Here is a 15,464-nt window from a genome sequence, read left to right on the forward strand (position 1 = left end):
TCGGCCTCCATCCGTGGCTGTGGGACGTGAATGCAGCTTTGACCTTCGACCTTCCGGGTCGCAGTGCAGATGGTGCTAAACTGACACCCACGTCCCTGCCGGTCCGGTCCTTCTCCGTCACAAGGGCGTCAGTCTCCTCCTGTTCTCACACACAGCTGATGACTTGGACCTCGGGCCGGCCTTCCTTCTTCCTGGAAAGTCCTGCTTCATCTTTTCCTTTCTTCCAGTTTCCTCCCTTTGTGCTTCCTCCCTGTCCTATTTATAAGTAATTAAAAAAAGATGACCCTGATTGATTCACCTAAGTGGCAAAAGTGACATCAAGGTGGCATTAGACGGCAGTGGCCCTGTGTGGACGGTGCCCCTCCCCTCCTCCAGTGCGACTCTTTTCCTGCATCAACAATGAAACAGGTGCTTTGTTGTGGAATCCTTTCCCTCTCTGCTGGTATCACAGTGGTGCAGTTGGATCTCTAGAGCAGAGACTTGGAGTTTCTGCGCCAGGTTAAACCGTGCAGGCCTCCAGGGGCCACCTTACACCACGTTTTACCTTTGTACAGGATGCATTTAAAAAGCAAATACGACTTTGCACAAATTTTCTTTGTCTGCCATTGTTCAGGGGCTGAATATCAATCACATGGAAGCTGTGCTCCATGTGTGACCGATTCACCTCCCCTCACCAAATTGTGGTTTGTTTTCTACTTACACAAGAGCACCACATTTTAGTTCAAGATCTCATCTGAAATGTGGGGTTTGGCAGGGGTTGGGGTGAACTTGAGCTGCACTGAGTCTCCATTTGAGCCTGAAAGAGGTCTTGGTGCAAGTGGGCAGAGGCCCCCAACCAGGCCAGGAACGCTGCAGGGAGAACGCTGAGGGGCAGACCAACAAACGAAAGTGAGTTGGGTCTGTGGTGTTTCTTGGCATCTGCCATTAAAGCCTGGAATTCACAGGAATCAGCTGTGGGCTTCCATTTCTCTTGTGTGGCCACCACCAAGCTCTGCAGGAAACACCCAGTGAAATGTGCTGGGTTGGGTTATGGGGATCCTCGGGGCAGCACATGACAGCTAAGAATCTAAGTCCACATTAGAGCTATTTAACTTCCAAGCCATTGAAACCAACCTGTGCATGGAGACACCCGTCTGTCGACGGAGACTGACGTGGCTATTTAAAGGTCTCTGTGTTTTGATTGTGCGAAGTCAGCTTTGGCATTGATAAGAAACCGGCATTCCTCCTGACGCATTGACTTTAGTGTCCTAAATTGGGAGGTAAACAAATTTAATATGCTTACCCTAAGCTAAAAGAGTCCTAGGTTAAATGAGCCGATTCTCTGTAGAACAACTTCCATCAATGGTTTTGCGAAATTTCAGATGCCTTAACAAGGGGATCTTTTGTGAGGTTGCTCCTTCTGAGCTCTTATTCAGATCCCTGAACTGAAGCTGCAGCCTAAGACCCTCGCCTGTGTGTCAGTGCGCCCCTCCTTCCTTCTGCAGAGCTTCTGAAGGATAAGACATTAACTTTGTGACTTCTCTTAAATCGCTCCAGGTATCAAACTGGTTTGGAAATAAGAGAATCCGGTACAAGAAGAACATAGGTAAATTTCAAGAGGAAGCCAATATCTACGCTGCCAAAACGGCGGTTACTGCCACCAACGTGTCAGCCCACGGAAGCCAAGCTAACTCGCCCTCCACCCCCAACTCCGCTGGTCAGTGCTTCCTTTGATCTGGGGGCTCAGTCTCCATCTTACACTCATTTCTATGTTGGGTTTTGGTTTTGTTTCTGTTTTTGTCTTATTTCTGTTTCTTTTTCTTGTTTAAATGGAGAATTTAATAGTCCCTCACGTTCATTGGTAAGATTGTCAACAGCATGGGTGAAAAGCTCATGTTCTGGACAGCTCCACACCCCCTTCCAGCCATCATCCCCTCCCGAGACCACACTGGGAAATCTCGAACTTATTCCATATCAAGGTGTGATTTTGAAAATTCAGTGAGACTGTGAGAAGCATTTTGCACAAATGAAGGACTCGACAAACATGAGCTGTTATTGCTGTTGAAATTAAAAGCGCACCATGAAGTGGGCCTGATAGTTGATTCACTCATTTCTTTCTTCACGGGTTGTGGTAGAATTTTATTCCTCTTTGCTTCATTAAAATAACCTTCTCCCTAGCATTCTATTTTAAGAACTTTCAAATTCTACAGAAAAGTTGAATCTGTGTATGCGTTTGGCTATATTTCACAATTGACAGCTCTCGGGCTCCTCCTTAAATCTTCCTCTGTGAGACGTAGCATGACCTGCGGGCATCACGTGAAAGTGGCAGGCACCGTGGCCCGAGACCTCCAAAGCAGCAGCGGGATCACCCGCGAACAAGATGCTTTCTTACAAAACCAAGAGCACATCACCAGGACCCCAATCCTACGCTGACATGCTGTTAATGTAGAATACGGAGGCCGGTTCAGATATACCTAGCGGGTCCTAAAATGTCCTTTTAAAATAAGCTCTCGATCCCACTAACTGTGCAGATTGATGGGTTCCAAGAGACATCCCCAACAGGCACATATCAGGCTCTGACCCTGTCCACCTGCCCACTGCCCTCCCTCACTCTGTGTCCTCTGGCCCCGGCTCCTTCCGCTTCCCCACAGATAGGGGGATGTTTTAACGAATGAAAGAACTCTTTAGGTTCTTGGTTTAGGATGGGCTGACTTGTGGATCTAACTGTTCTTTTTGTTGTTGATGCCACTTTGGGGAGTTGCTTTCACCTGGAAGGAGCAGGGTGCTGTGTGCAGCTGAGTCCGTCTGAGGTTTGCATTGACGTGTGTGCTGGAGACAGATGCGCTGTCTGGTCTTGAGGAGACCTTGAAGTCCAGAGATTCCAATAAATAAGATAGACTCAAGGCTTCACCATGGTCCCTGGGGGCTCCATCCTCAGGTCTCTTCAGGGTTCAGCCTTGTCTGTCTTGCAGTCCCCCATGTAGCGCCTGGGCCCTGGCTGGCGTGCCGCTCTGCAGGATGCTCACTCTGTGGCACATTCTGATCTGCAAGTCAGGTTACAGTTATTTCTATACAATGTTTATAGCTATTATCCTTTATTGTTTTATTTTGTTGGTTTTCTTTTTGCAAACTGCAAAGAAAATTACCAGTTGCTAATTCAAATTATTCCTATCCCAGTTTTCAAGTTTCAGTGTCACATGCTGTGCTGTGCACTTCATTTTGGTGACTGTGCATAGTGTCACCAATTCCTGAGCTTAGGTATTTCTGAGTGTGCTTCAAGCCATGAGTACTGAATTTCCATGGTGCAAAAAGTCAGTAATGCATAAAACACGACCCTGTGGCTGTGTACTCTGGAAGCATGCTGGTGTCTGAGTGTCAGGGAGGAACAGACTCGGTCCCTTGTTAGATGCTTGGTATCAGGTTCTGCCCTTCCCCTTAGTGAACACAGTGCATGGACTGGCTGTGAGTCACATCCAATAAGCTGATGACAATAGAATGAGGGTGGATAACGAATTTAAATACACATCACCATGATGTGGTGTAAAACCTCCCATCTAACTCTTAGAGGAAGTGGTGTCTTTGACCCAGACCTGGTTTGTCCACTGCAATGGGTTCCCTCCCTGCCTGTTGGAGTCACATAGGTCTCCACACAGTAATACCTCCTGTGAGCATCTAGATACGCTATTTTGTCACCACTAGGCTTCCCAGGCCAGTGGCTGTGCCACCACCACCTTCTGTTTAGGAGTGCCTGGGCTTTGCAGAAGGCTGTGGTGAGCCTTGGTCCAGCCCTGCAGCCTGGCCACTGCGAGGAGCATGCTCCAGGCTGGAGAGTTTCCTTCTTCCCTGTCTGGTCAGCCGTCACGCATTTCAGACCCAGCCACACCGGTCAAGCTGCGCTGCTGGACAGACGTTTTCACTGGACTCTTTGGAAGAAGGCAATTCTGTCCACATTAGCAAAAATGCACTCAGCACTCTCACAAAGGTTATCACAATGCAAAGCAGACATCAGAACGAGTCTTCCCGGCCCTGATAGATCTGCATCGCAGATGGCTCAGCATGATTTATGACTAGTCCTAGAAGGGCCCTGTGGACTCCCTTCATTACTAAATCCTTAACTATTTGTTCTTTCCTGAAGCCCTTAGAAAAGAGAAAAGTAAGCATTTTAACGCCCTACTCTGTGTTTAAGAATCACGTGGCCTCTCACGGAGTGGCAGTCTGTGATTACAGCTTTCAAAGGAATTTCTCTGGTGGCTTAAGGTTCATGTGACTGCTCTGAGCACAGAGTCGGTTACTGTGGAAAGCTGAGCTGAGCCTCCCAGTCGTGCCCAGGTTGTTGGTTCTGGGGTGCAGGGGAGCCCCTCACAGGGTCCTTCTAAAGCAGAGACTGAGGAACCCCCTCTCTATGTGCAGTAGCAGGCGGGTGGAGACATAGATGCCTTCTCAGGAACAGCGGTCAGTGGGTGTTTCCTTCTGCTCCTAACACAACCCAAATCCCTGCCCAGAGAGTCGCAAGCAGCGCTCCAAGTGGTGGGCAGGTGTCCACCAGGCCAGGCACTTGCTTCTCGGGCATTTAAAGGAGAGATGGCGGGAAGAGAAGGGTTGGCGTGTGATAAGACACCAGGATAGCATGAAGGTAGCGCTCTGCAGCCTAGGGACGAAGGAGCAGGCCTTTGTCCAGAAGCATCACCAGGGTACTCACGCCTCCTGCAGGTAGAGTCCTCCCTGCCCCAGGGCTGTGTGGGGAGCAGCGCTCAGGGCCTCTACATGTCCCCGTTTGCCAACTTCTCTTCAAACTGCTTCATCCACGTCACTGAGGAGAGGACCTGGGTGTGGTCAGCAAGGTCTAGGTGATCCGTGTGCTGTAGAGTGTACACAGCAAGAAGGCACAGATGGGCACCTGTTGGAGCAGGTGTAAAACCCTGGTCCTTCCCTCTTCTGCAGAGACCTAGAGTGCTGTGTTCTGCATTTCCTGCTACCAATGAGATCATGAAGGCTGAGTTGAGACCCTCAGACATCTAGAGCCCCACCTTGGGAGCCAGAGAGAGACACAATCAAGCCCACACGGAGGGAGGAGGGTGGGGGTGCAGACAACCACACGTCCACCTGATGCTGGACTCCCCAGGACAGCGCTGAGGCCCTGTTTCCCACACAGCCGCTTCACTGAAGTCAGTGAGAAATGCTGAGCTGGTATTTTGAAGCTCTTTTGAGTCTCTTTAGAGGAAGAGCAGCCAGGTTCCTTCTGGTCATTGGTTCTCCACGGGGAGCACATGTGCACCCCAGGAGACCCGTGTTGTCAGCGCTGGGCAGGGAGCGCCTTCCGGGCTTCCACTTGCAGAGATGGGAGGACGCCCCCCGTCCTGCAGAGCACACGCTGAACGTCAGCAGGGCCGGGTCCACGGCGCTGCCCTAGCTGTAGGGCTCTGGTTACTATCATTCCTTTTTGTGTGTTTGAATTATGAAGTTTTTTACTTTGTTGTTGCCATCATTATTTCTTGAACAAACTCAAGTCTCCCAAAGGGTTTTTAGGGAAGAAATGCCACCTTGGGGAAATTGCTTTAGGAAATGGATATTCATGACTCCAGATCATGTGTGTGCCCAAGCAAATGTGTTAGGGTCCTGGGCCACCCACTGTCTGTCCTCCTTGTAGTTGAGGGCTGACATATCTCTCTGTACATGTCCAAATATGGCAGTTTAAATGAGCCACTTGCCTGCATTCCTACACCAGATCCAGAAAGTTCTACCTGACAAGCACATCTTACCATGTGCTCGTATTAATTGCTGATCACCCCACAGCCCCCTGCAGGTAAGGCTCCCAAAGGTACTCAGCAAACCCGTCAGCCGGCATCAGCCCCTGAGATCCCCACAGCCTCTCCACCAGAGCCCACGCTCTCACTGGGACCGTGTGCCTCTCGGGGGTGATCCACTATGTAACAGGCTCCTTCCGACCCCCAGTGCTGGGCACCGAGCACTTGCCCTCACTCCTAGGTTTACAGGTGGACTTCTGCCTGGCTGAGGTAGCTGCACAGCCTCCTCCTTCAATGCAGCTGCTGCCCTAGGTGCTTATCGGAGAGTCGGGAGCCATGATGGTGTTGTCCACGGCGTTCAGAGACACTGAAGTGCTGAACCAGCCCAGCAGAGAGCTCTGACACAGAGTCACACGGACATGGAGGGCATTTATATGCGCATATTTACCTCTGTGCACGTCAGGCAGCCAGGCATATCTACCATTTATCTATGCACACATATTTTTTAGATCATCTGTGACGATTGCGGTGTGTGTCTTGTAAGTGGTGTCTGCCCTGCCTTCAAGGCCCGTGGATGCCCTGTCACTTGGCACACTGCAGCCCTTTGGGGGCTCCCATCTCTCAGAGTTGTGCTGATTTCCAGTGGACCACCAGCCAGGCACCCAGCGTGTGTGCTGGTTCCGGGGAGACGAGTGCCCGGGCACCCTCAGGGCCGAGGCAGGGCGTCACATCGGCAGCCTTCTGGCTGGGAGTGAGCAGTCTGGTGGAGTGGTCACAGTTCTTGGTTCTTGGTTCCAAGTGTGAGCAGGCAGAGTGACAATTACTGCAATGGCTTCTAGAGTGCAAGCTCCATCTCTGAGGTGACAGACAGACTTCAGGGGGAGGTAACTAGAGTCCTAGGTGTTGTATGACTTAACACAAGAGTGGACCCATGCTGCAGGGTGCTTCCTCTTAGGCGGGGGAGGGTACTTGCAAAGGTTCAATCATATTAATGGAGGAAGTTACACATATGAGCCACACCTGGTCGGTCCTTAGGCCTGTTTTACTAAGCCCCAACTTTCTAAATCCTTTTAGATGAGCTAACAAACATGCCAGAGGAGGTGGGACTGGTGCAGAGCTGTGGAGATGCCGTAGTTCTGGGGTTGATGCCTGACGCACCCTGGCCCTGGAGAAAGCATTCCCTCTTCCTTGGGAAAGCAGGAGCTGCCGATGCCTAGGTGGAGGATCCGTCTAGTAGTAAACAGCTAGTTCCTGGCAGGCAGACAGTTTGTCAGCCATGTAGTTCCCCTAAGTGGCTCTTGCTTTTGAAGTGTCATGGTGCTGTGAGTGTCGAGCAGATGGCCTAGTGGCACAGTTCAGAGCAGAGAGCTTAGTGGTCCTTCTGCAGGGAGAAGCCTCCTGCGGGCAATGTGGCTCTGCAGCAGAGCCCAGGGCCATCCTGGGAAAGGAGGGAGTGCCGGCAGAGCTGAGGCACACACCGTGAGGCACGGGTCCTCACTGAGGGGGCTGTCCTAGAGGAGGAGGGCCAGAGCGCAGGGCCCGAGCCCTGGGGTAGCAAGGCAGTGGAGCGTGGCTGACCTGGGTCCCTGGGGTCTCTCCTCTTCAGGCTAACGTGTGTCTTAACCCAACCTTGCACGCTGAGCTTTCTTTCCTAACGTGCTGAGCTGCACAGCAACTTCGGGATAATATTCAGCTTCTGTAAGCCCTTGTATTGAGCTGAGGTTGGGCTAGGTTTGCCACTCTGGAGCCAGCGGGGCCCAGGGAGTCCAGGATGGACCTAAAGGCCACGTCTTGGAGGAGCCTCCGTCTCTGGGAGGTGGAAACCTGGCCGCTGCCCTTTCTCAAGCCACTCTATGATCTTGGATGTCGTCACCTGCAGCGCCTCTGGCTTTGTGCATGCTTGACTTCCTGGCCTGTCACCATCTTGCCCTCCTCGGCTCTGGCAGGTTGTGGGGAAGGTAGACCGTCCCACAGGCCCCTGAGCTCACGACCCTCTGGGGTGCTGGCCACCTTCCTCCTAGAAGTCCGGAATAACAACAGACCCACCCAGGGCCACAGTGTGACTGCCCCGTGGCCCGTCCTCCCTGGTGCTGCCTGCCATGTGGGTTCTCCACCTGGGCCGCCTGAGGACGACGGAGCATGGGACGGGCTCGCAGCAGGCCGGGTGAGAGGACGGGTCTCCTCTCCCTGCCGGAGGTGGCTGGGAGGCGGCAGCGCTGCTGAGCCCTGAGTGAGGTGTGCTTCCCTAACACCGACCGCGTGCCCGTGTGACCTGCTGTTTCTCCTGCTACTAACCGGGCTCTGGACGCACTTGTGTCTGGTGGTATTTGGGGGCTTTGCATGCCGCTCTCGCTCCTGGCCGTCAGTGCGGAGCCTTTCCCTGTCTGTCATTCAGGTGCCTCACTCTTTCCTTTCCAGGTTCTTCCAGTTCTTTTAACATGTCAAACTCTGGAGATTTGTTCATGAGCGTGCAGTCACTCAATGGGGATTCTTACCAAGGGGCCCAGGTTGGAGCCAACGTGCAATCACAGGTAGGGACCAGCCACTGTGCCACCAGGTGAATGCGTAGAGCCCCAGAGCCCAGTCATGCTGGCTCCCTGCGTCTGTCCAGAGAGGGAGGAGAGGAGAGGGGAGAGCCCAGCAGCCCCACGTGACCACGGCAGTCCAAAGACAGCCTCCGTGGTGGGAATCTGGTCCACACTTGGTGGATGCGTTGGACTGTGGTTACCAGTCACTTGGGGAGGGCAGGAAGGGAGCATAGGGACAGGGACAAGTGACCACAGCAGGTCACACAGAAGGACAGTGTGCTCTTTATTCACCAAAGGCGAGGGAGGAGGACTCTAGCGTCTCCATTTCCAGTCTCCCTCTCATCTGTTGGTCAGTATTCTCCAACATGAGGCGGTCACTGATGAGCAGGCGAAGACGTTAGCATCTTGCGTTTCCACTGTGAGCTTTAAAAGCGCCAAGCCGACCTCTTCCTCAGGCACCCTCGAGGTCAGTGGGCTTGCATTTCTGAAGACGGGTCCATGTCAGGAGGCCAGCACCTCGTCCTGTGTAGGTGCTCAGAGCTCCTAGGCAGCTGGTTGTCTTCACGGCTCTCAGGCAGCCCTCTGGTGGTGGCAGGAAGCCTGCGAGAGGGCAGAGGCAGAGGCCCAGGTCGGGATGGGCAGAGGCCCAGGTCAGATGGGCAGTTCTGAGCCGGGCAACCCAGGTTCCTGTCCCGGTGTGGAGCAGGCCCTGTGCCTGGAACAGACCAGCTGGCCAGCAAGCTGGCCCCTTGCTCAGGAAGGCAGTGGAGACTGGTGGGAGGTCCTCGGTCCGACGTGGGCCTTCCTGGGTGTGCTCACCACCACGGGGTCATGGGCGGTCTGCTCTCTAAGCTGCCTGCCCAGTCAGAGTGCTGCAGAGCGTGCTCACCGCAGAGCGCAGGGAGGCAGAGCCCCCACCCTCCCCTGCCGCCTCGGCCGCCCCTGCCAGCCCACCCGGCACCGAGGGTCGGTCTCGGGCCCCTCCTCTCACCGTCTTGCTGTTTTGCTCACTGAACGCAGCCTGGTCAAGGATCTGGCCTTCGGAGAACTGCCCGCCTCCTCCTCACAGGCTCTTACCAAGAGCACGCCCGGAGCCACCGCGCTCCTTGGCCACCTGGGAGAGGACGATGCGCCGGCCCGTGTCTCTGACTAACTTCCTGTGTTGTTCCTCTGTCTAGGTGGATACCCTTCGCCATGTTATCAGCCAGACAGGAGGATACAGTGACGGACTCGCAGCCAGTCAGATGTACAGTCCGCAGGGCATCAGTGTAAGAAAACAAGGTCCCCCCACCCTTTGTTTCCATTCTATCACTACCAATTACTTCAAGGCCACAGGGCCCAGGATGCCACTTAGTAGGACTCGCCTGAGCTCGGCGGTCGCCTCGTTCTTGTGCTGCGTCGGCTGCGCCGTGGGCAGCATTGTACCCACAGAGCGTGGCGGTTGGCGCCCGTCATGCAGGCAGCTGGCACGGGGCTGTCAGACACAATCAGTGTTTGCATGACACCTGCGGCCACATGCATCCAGCCGAGAGGAGCTGCTGAACAGGTGACACCCCGCAAAGCTGTGGTAGGAAATGTCACGGGGAGCTGGGGCGGGGACAGGGGAAGAAAACCCGCAGCCAGATCCCCTGTGTCCCGTTCTGTGGCCAAAACAAGAACCCTTCCCAATCTGTCAGTCGACAATGCAGCAGCCCAGCGCGGAGGCTGGGTGTGTCTGAGGGACAGAGGGCACGGAGCGCCTTCTCCTTGGTCCTGGGTGCCCTGGCGGCTGCTGACTAGCATGAAAATTCATAGCGACAAGCTGTGTCGCTCAGAGTGAAATCGATCAGACAGACCAGGGGAGCCCAGTGCAGGGCTGGGACAGCAATCCAACTTGATTTCCCAGATCAGCCGTCCACTGTCTCAGCAGTGGTGACAGCAGGCCAGGACGAGGGCTGCCTGGAGAGGAGACCGCTCCCAGGTAGGGCCATGAGTGGGCTCCTGGAGGCCGCAGGCTGCCACAGGACCACCGGCCCAGAGCTCCTGGGGGACGCGGGGCTCACCGGTGGGATCCTGCACGCTGCTGGTTTCTGTCGCTCTGGTTACAGCAAATGAGGGGCGGTGGGCGCGGCTGGTGAGCAAGACAGAGCGGCCTGGACTGAGGAGAGATGTCGGCAGCAGGGCGGCCTGGCCCCTCTGAGTCCGCATCCGTTGAGTCAGAGGCGGCTGCAGCCCAGCTGAGGAGCCCCAGAAGGCCACCTTCCACAGGCTGAGCTCGTGGGAGAAACACAACCCTCCTCAGAGGTGGCTGGAACATAGGGTTGACCCTGCTGCCACCCGAGATGGGGCAGATCTCAAGGGGTAGCATGGGGTCCCGGAGAACCGCTTCAGCTCATGTCGGAGTTCTCCAAAGGGCATTGGCTACCTGAGATGGAGAGTCCCCACCCTTGAGAACGGGAGTGTCCCTGGGTAAAGGCTTGGTGAGGACACTGAGGAAGGGGGCCGTCCTGGTGACCCTTCAGGAAGTCCGGACAGTCCACTTCCCCAGGCAGACTCCTTTCTGAGTCTACAGTGTCTGTCCATCTTGGGGAGCAGGGAGGAGTTGGCAGCCCCCTTGGACATACGCCACGCTCTGAGGACAGGGCTCCTTCCCCTTGCACTAGGCTGGCGATTCTGGGTGTCTTCGCGGCTTGACGGCTGGGTGCTGAGGAGCCGCTTAGCAGCCCTGGAGAAGCCACACTGGGGAGGTGTGTCCTTGAAGTGGATTCCAGGCTGAGGTCACAGGGTGCACCTGTGGCTTTCAGCACACGTGCCTCTGTGTGTTGCCTGGAGGTGTAAGACAGACTTCACAGAGAGCCCAGCTCTGTGCTTCCGTGGAAGAGGAAGGAGAGCAGATGCAAGCCATAGCACAGTGGGAAATGGGCGGCCAATGCCCACGGAGGCAGGAAACGGCTGGGGGTCTGGGCTGGGGGTCTGGGCTGCGTCTTTCCTCCTGCCCAGCAGCTCTCAGGATCCACCCACCCTTGACCTCTGACGTCATCCGGGGGCTGGGAATCATTTCTGAAGCCCTGTAGCCACACATATGCAGATGATCATGTCCGATGACACAAGCTGGCCACAAAAACTGGCTTAAAAATGCCACTTGAAAGACTCTCTTTTGCATTAATTTTTTCCCATGAATTATGGTTATTTTATTTCTGGGTCTTTACTGTTCAAGTAAGTGAATCAAAGGCTGGTCCTAGTCTGAAAGGCTCCTGGAGAGTCAGTCTCAACTTCACCTCCTTCCTGTAGGAGGCTGAGCCTGCTACAGTGAGTGCCTGTTTAGATGGTGGCATTGGAGGTGAGACGTGCAAGCACAGAGTAGGGCCACACAGAGACAGAGATGGGGGGCACGAAGAGACAAGGACAGGAATGAAATGTTTGAGACAAGAAATAAAAATAAAATATTAAAAAGTTAAACAGCGCTCAGCCCTCAGCAGTGGTGGGATTTCCTGGCTGTGCCTCGTTGGGTGGAGGACACTTTCTGGGCAGCCTTTGCCTGCTGCCCTGGCTAGGTTTCTGTGGCACCATGTCTTCTCCCAGGAGTGTCTGTGTAAGTCCTGAGAGGTGCAGACCTTTGCCTTCGGCCAGCACACAGGCTGACCAGGTGCAGCGTCAAAGGCCCTTGCAGGAGACTTGGGAGGCACTGGGTGCCAGCTCCATGCACACCCGGCATCTGGCCTCGCCCAGCACATGGAGCCGGTGGTGCCAGGGACCTGGGGCTGCTGTGGGAAACAAGGGAGCAAGCAGCAGGGTGCGCAGAGCTCCCTGGGCACCCGTGATGCCAAGCGGCACACGTGGCACCTGACTCACTCGCCGACCACATGCCTGTGGAGGCAGGTTCGCAGCAGGAGCAAGACTCGGGACCATCACCCCTTCCTGGTGTGGAGTCTGAGACCCACAGACCCTTCCTAAGGGGCTGGGGCGGTGTCACCCCCTGGTGCTAGAGTGCTTGCGTGACAGCGCAGCGCATGGCCTGAAAGAGGGTGCTGGAGGGAGACCTCTCCCAGCCCTGGACGGACGAGCTCCCACGTTGCCCAGCGCCGCCATCTCCCCGTCTCCTGACACCTTCCTGGTGCTCGGGATGGTTCATCGACCAGACGTTGCCATGAGTTCCTAGCCACCCTGGCTGCTGTCTCCTCGTCTCCCTGTCTGTCTGGGCTCAGAAATCATCAGTGGTCCTCAGCAGCTACCTACGCAAGCTCCAGCCCTGGGTGCAGCACTGGGGCTCCCCTCAGCTGGCCCCGAGCTGCCTGTCCTTCCACCACGGGCCTGTCGTGGTCCCCTGCCTGGGCCAGCCCTCAGAGGCCCTTTGCCTCTGCTCGCGCGGGTGTCCCCACGTGCACACGTTCACTTCTGACACGTCCCTTGAGTGAATAGTTGAGTGAGCAGGGAGAAGGAAAGACACTTCTGGATTAAAGACGTGTTTTAATGGCCATGACCACATCCAGCGTATCAGCCATAACTTACCCGTGAAGGGACCGTCTTTTCACCCCAAAAATGGCACTGAGTCTTCCTTTTTTGGAAAAGGTTTTCTAAACTCTTTGGCCCATGTATTTTCTCTGAGAATAAGATCCCAATCAGCCTTAAATATCTGCAGTTACAAGGCGATGTTCCTGGGAGAACTCTCTTTTAGTTCCTCCAACTCTTCCCGTCCTAAGGGAACACCTGTCTGTGGGCGGCCTTGCTCCCCTGGGCTCCCAGGTCTCCTTCCTGGCGGTGGCTCTACAGCCTCTGAGGACAGCCTGGAAGAAGGTGATGTGACTGGGGATAGAAAGCCAGGACCTTCTGTGATCTCTCACCTGGTGCCACTTCATCTGCAAGGTGTCCCAGACTGGGCCGTCTAGAGTCCTCTCGGCTGGGTCCTTGTGGGCTCTGTGGGCACCCTCAGGGTTCTCACTGCAGCTCGAGCCACACCGAGGGACCTTCCAGCCACCGGCCTCCCCTCGAACCGTCTTGAAGACCCAGGAGGGACGTAGCAGGAGCCGTCACCCCAAGGGCTCGTCCCTGATGCTCAGAGGTGGCCGGGCACTGCCCTCCAGGGAAGGCGATTTACGTGGTTCTCAACTGGGGACCGAGGGACGGAGTTCCCTGCAGCCGTCTTAAGTGCAGAAGCCCCAAAGATCTGGCTGTGGAAGAGCGTGGAGACCGTGGAAATGAATGTCAGTGTCATCTCCGTCAAGCAAAGCGTGCCATTAGTGTCGATGTGTGACAGGAAAAGCTCGCCGGTTTGCTCTGTGATAATTATCCTAGTAGAAGAACAGAGCCCAAGCTTTTATCTTTGCCAACCGTAATGTAGACGATTCTGTTTGTTTTTCTTTTTTCCCATGTTAGGTGAAGGGGAAAAAGAACATTCACTGAGACAATAAAGACTATGAGGACCATCAGGACAAAACACCCACCTGTCAGGAACACACTTGGGCACCTGCACATCCTGGGGTACCTGGTGGCACTGGGCCGTGTGCTGTCCTTTTAGGTTCTTGAGGGACCTCCTCCCACCTGCAGCATAGATTGAGAAGATGCTGCCGCAGGGGAGACCACGGGAGGGGAGTGAGGTAGTACCTCAGGTCCTCGTGGGCACCCTTAAGCTGCCCTGGAGGTCCACGGAGTCGGAGTTCCTGTATCTCAGCAAACTGAGTCAGCATTCGGAAAGGATGAAGGAGACCCACAGGCCCTCCCCAGTGCGTGGCCTCTGATGCCTCCTGGTCACAGGGCCAGGGAAGAGCCGCAGGCTGGGGACAGAGCCTGCAGGCAGCTGGGGGCAAAGCAACAAGGAGACAGCAGCTTGGGCCCCTTGTGCGTGCGAACCCTTGGCTTCTTATGTGAGAAGAGCTTCCAGAAGAGTTGGAAGTCTTCACCTGCTGCATCTGAGACCAGAAGAGCACATCTTTCCTCCCACGGCAGATCGAAGCAGCAAAAGGACCCCAGTGTTGTGACTGCAAGTGCAATCCTTCAGTTGTCCCCAGCTGCCACGTGAAGCCCTTAAAGGTACAGAAGACAAACACAGCTAGGACACTGGACTCACGGTGGCGTTCAGTGAGCACAGGCTTCTGACCTGAAGCATGAGGCCAGCTCCTGTTCCGTCCACCTCCAGTTATGGAACTCAAGACCTGAGATGATGAAGTCCCTGCTGCTGCTGTGGACAGTTTTCCCTGTTGGTCTCACTGGACACTTTCCTGTGCTTGGAAGATTAGGCTAGGGGAGCCCACCAACTCTGTGGTCCAGGAGGAAACTTGAAGTCAAATTATGTAGCAGAAAAGCGGAATTCTGAGCCAAACAGTAACCGCTGAGGAAAGCACTCCCCGGCCAGACAGACGGGCTGGGCTAGAGGAGGCACAGCCAGCCTCCTTTCTGGAGGCCCCTGACCTCTAGGGTTTCCCATAGTGGCTTCTGTTGCTCTCACACCTGGCCATGTGTCCACACATTGCCCCGTTCATCCCGTGTGTCCCACTTGGCCTCGGTGGTGACGGACACCTGAGCTGGGATCGGTTTTAGGCCTCTTCTGCCGTCATATTCTATTTATGAACAATGATTGTCTTCCACTCTGAATCAAATGCAAGAGGGGAAAACGAGGCTGCTGGCCAGGGGCCTGCCCTGGGCCCGTGCTCCCTGCTGCCTGGAACCTGAGCCGCACCAGGACTCTCAGTCCCACCTTCTGCTTCTTGGAGAGAGGGCACCTGGAGAGGGCGTGTGTCTGAGTGCTGCTCCTCGGGTGCTACAGCCCTGAGGCCCCAGGGAGCCCTGCACAACACAGGAGCAGAGTCTCCCCTGGGGAAGCACTCAGCGCGGCCGGGGTGGACCCCACAGGCCCAGCACTGCCCCTGAAGGGAGCGCCACCCTCTTCAACAAGCTCTTCTCAGAGCGCATCAGACGTCTGTCCTACGAAGGCCCACCGCCCCTGGTAAAGGGGTGACGTGGAAATCTCTACTTAATCGCCGGCTGTATTTGAGTTTGGGGAAGTACATTTGCACATCAATATTAAATATTCAGGTCTGTAAAATAATCCCGTTTGACAGAACGGGCAAATAAATGAATAAAAAAGTCTTTACTGAAAACCTTCTAATATCCCACAGCAAAAAGGCAAACATGGACAGAGTAGGGTTCTTCCACGCCATCCACACAGACACTGAGAGGGCAAAAGTTACCAGGCTCAGCTACCCTCTTCTCTGGAAGAGAACTACCCCACCCAGTGCAA

General features: G+C 54.9%; 1 protein-coding gene across 8 annotated transcripts in view; it reads left to right on the plus strand.

Moving 5' to 3' along the window:
* The window catches only part of Pbx1 (PBX homeobox 1), a 234,493-nt gene that overhangs the window by 202,925 nt on the left and 16,104 nt on the right, over positions 1 to 15,464 (plus strand). For 7 of the 8 annotated variants that reach the window (XM_005319860.5, XM_040278709.2, XM_078022223.1 and 4 more), the window contains 3 exons: positions 1,537 to 1,696; positions 8,142 to 8,254; positions 9,430 to 9,519. In XM_005319860.5, the coding sequence (XP_005319917.1) occupies positions 1,537 to 1,696; positions 8,142 to 8,254; positions 9,430 to 9,519 (363 nt within the window). The remainder of the gene's footprint in view (positions 1 to 1,536; positions 1,697 to 8,141; positions 8,255 to 9,429; positions 9,520 to 15,464) is intronic. The other variant, XM_005319861.5, reaches the window with a different exon arrangement.

This window comes from Ictidomys tridecemlineatus, chromosome 10 (assembly GCF_052094955.1).
Source record: "Ictidomys tridecemlineatus isolate mIctTri1 chromosome 10, mIctTri1.hap1, whole genome shotgun sequence".
Classification (NCBI taxonomy): Eukaryota; Metazoa; Chordata; class Mammalia; order Rodentia; family Sciuridae; genus Ictidomys; species Ictidomys tridecemlineatus.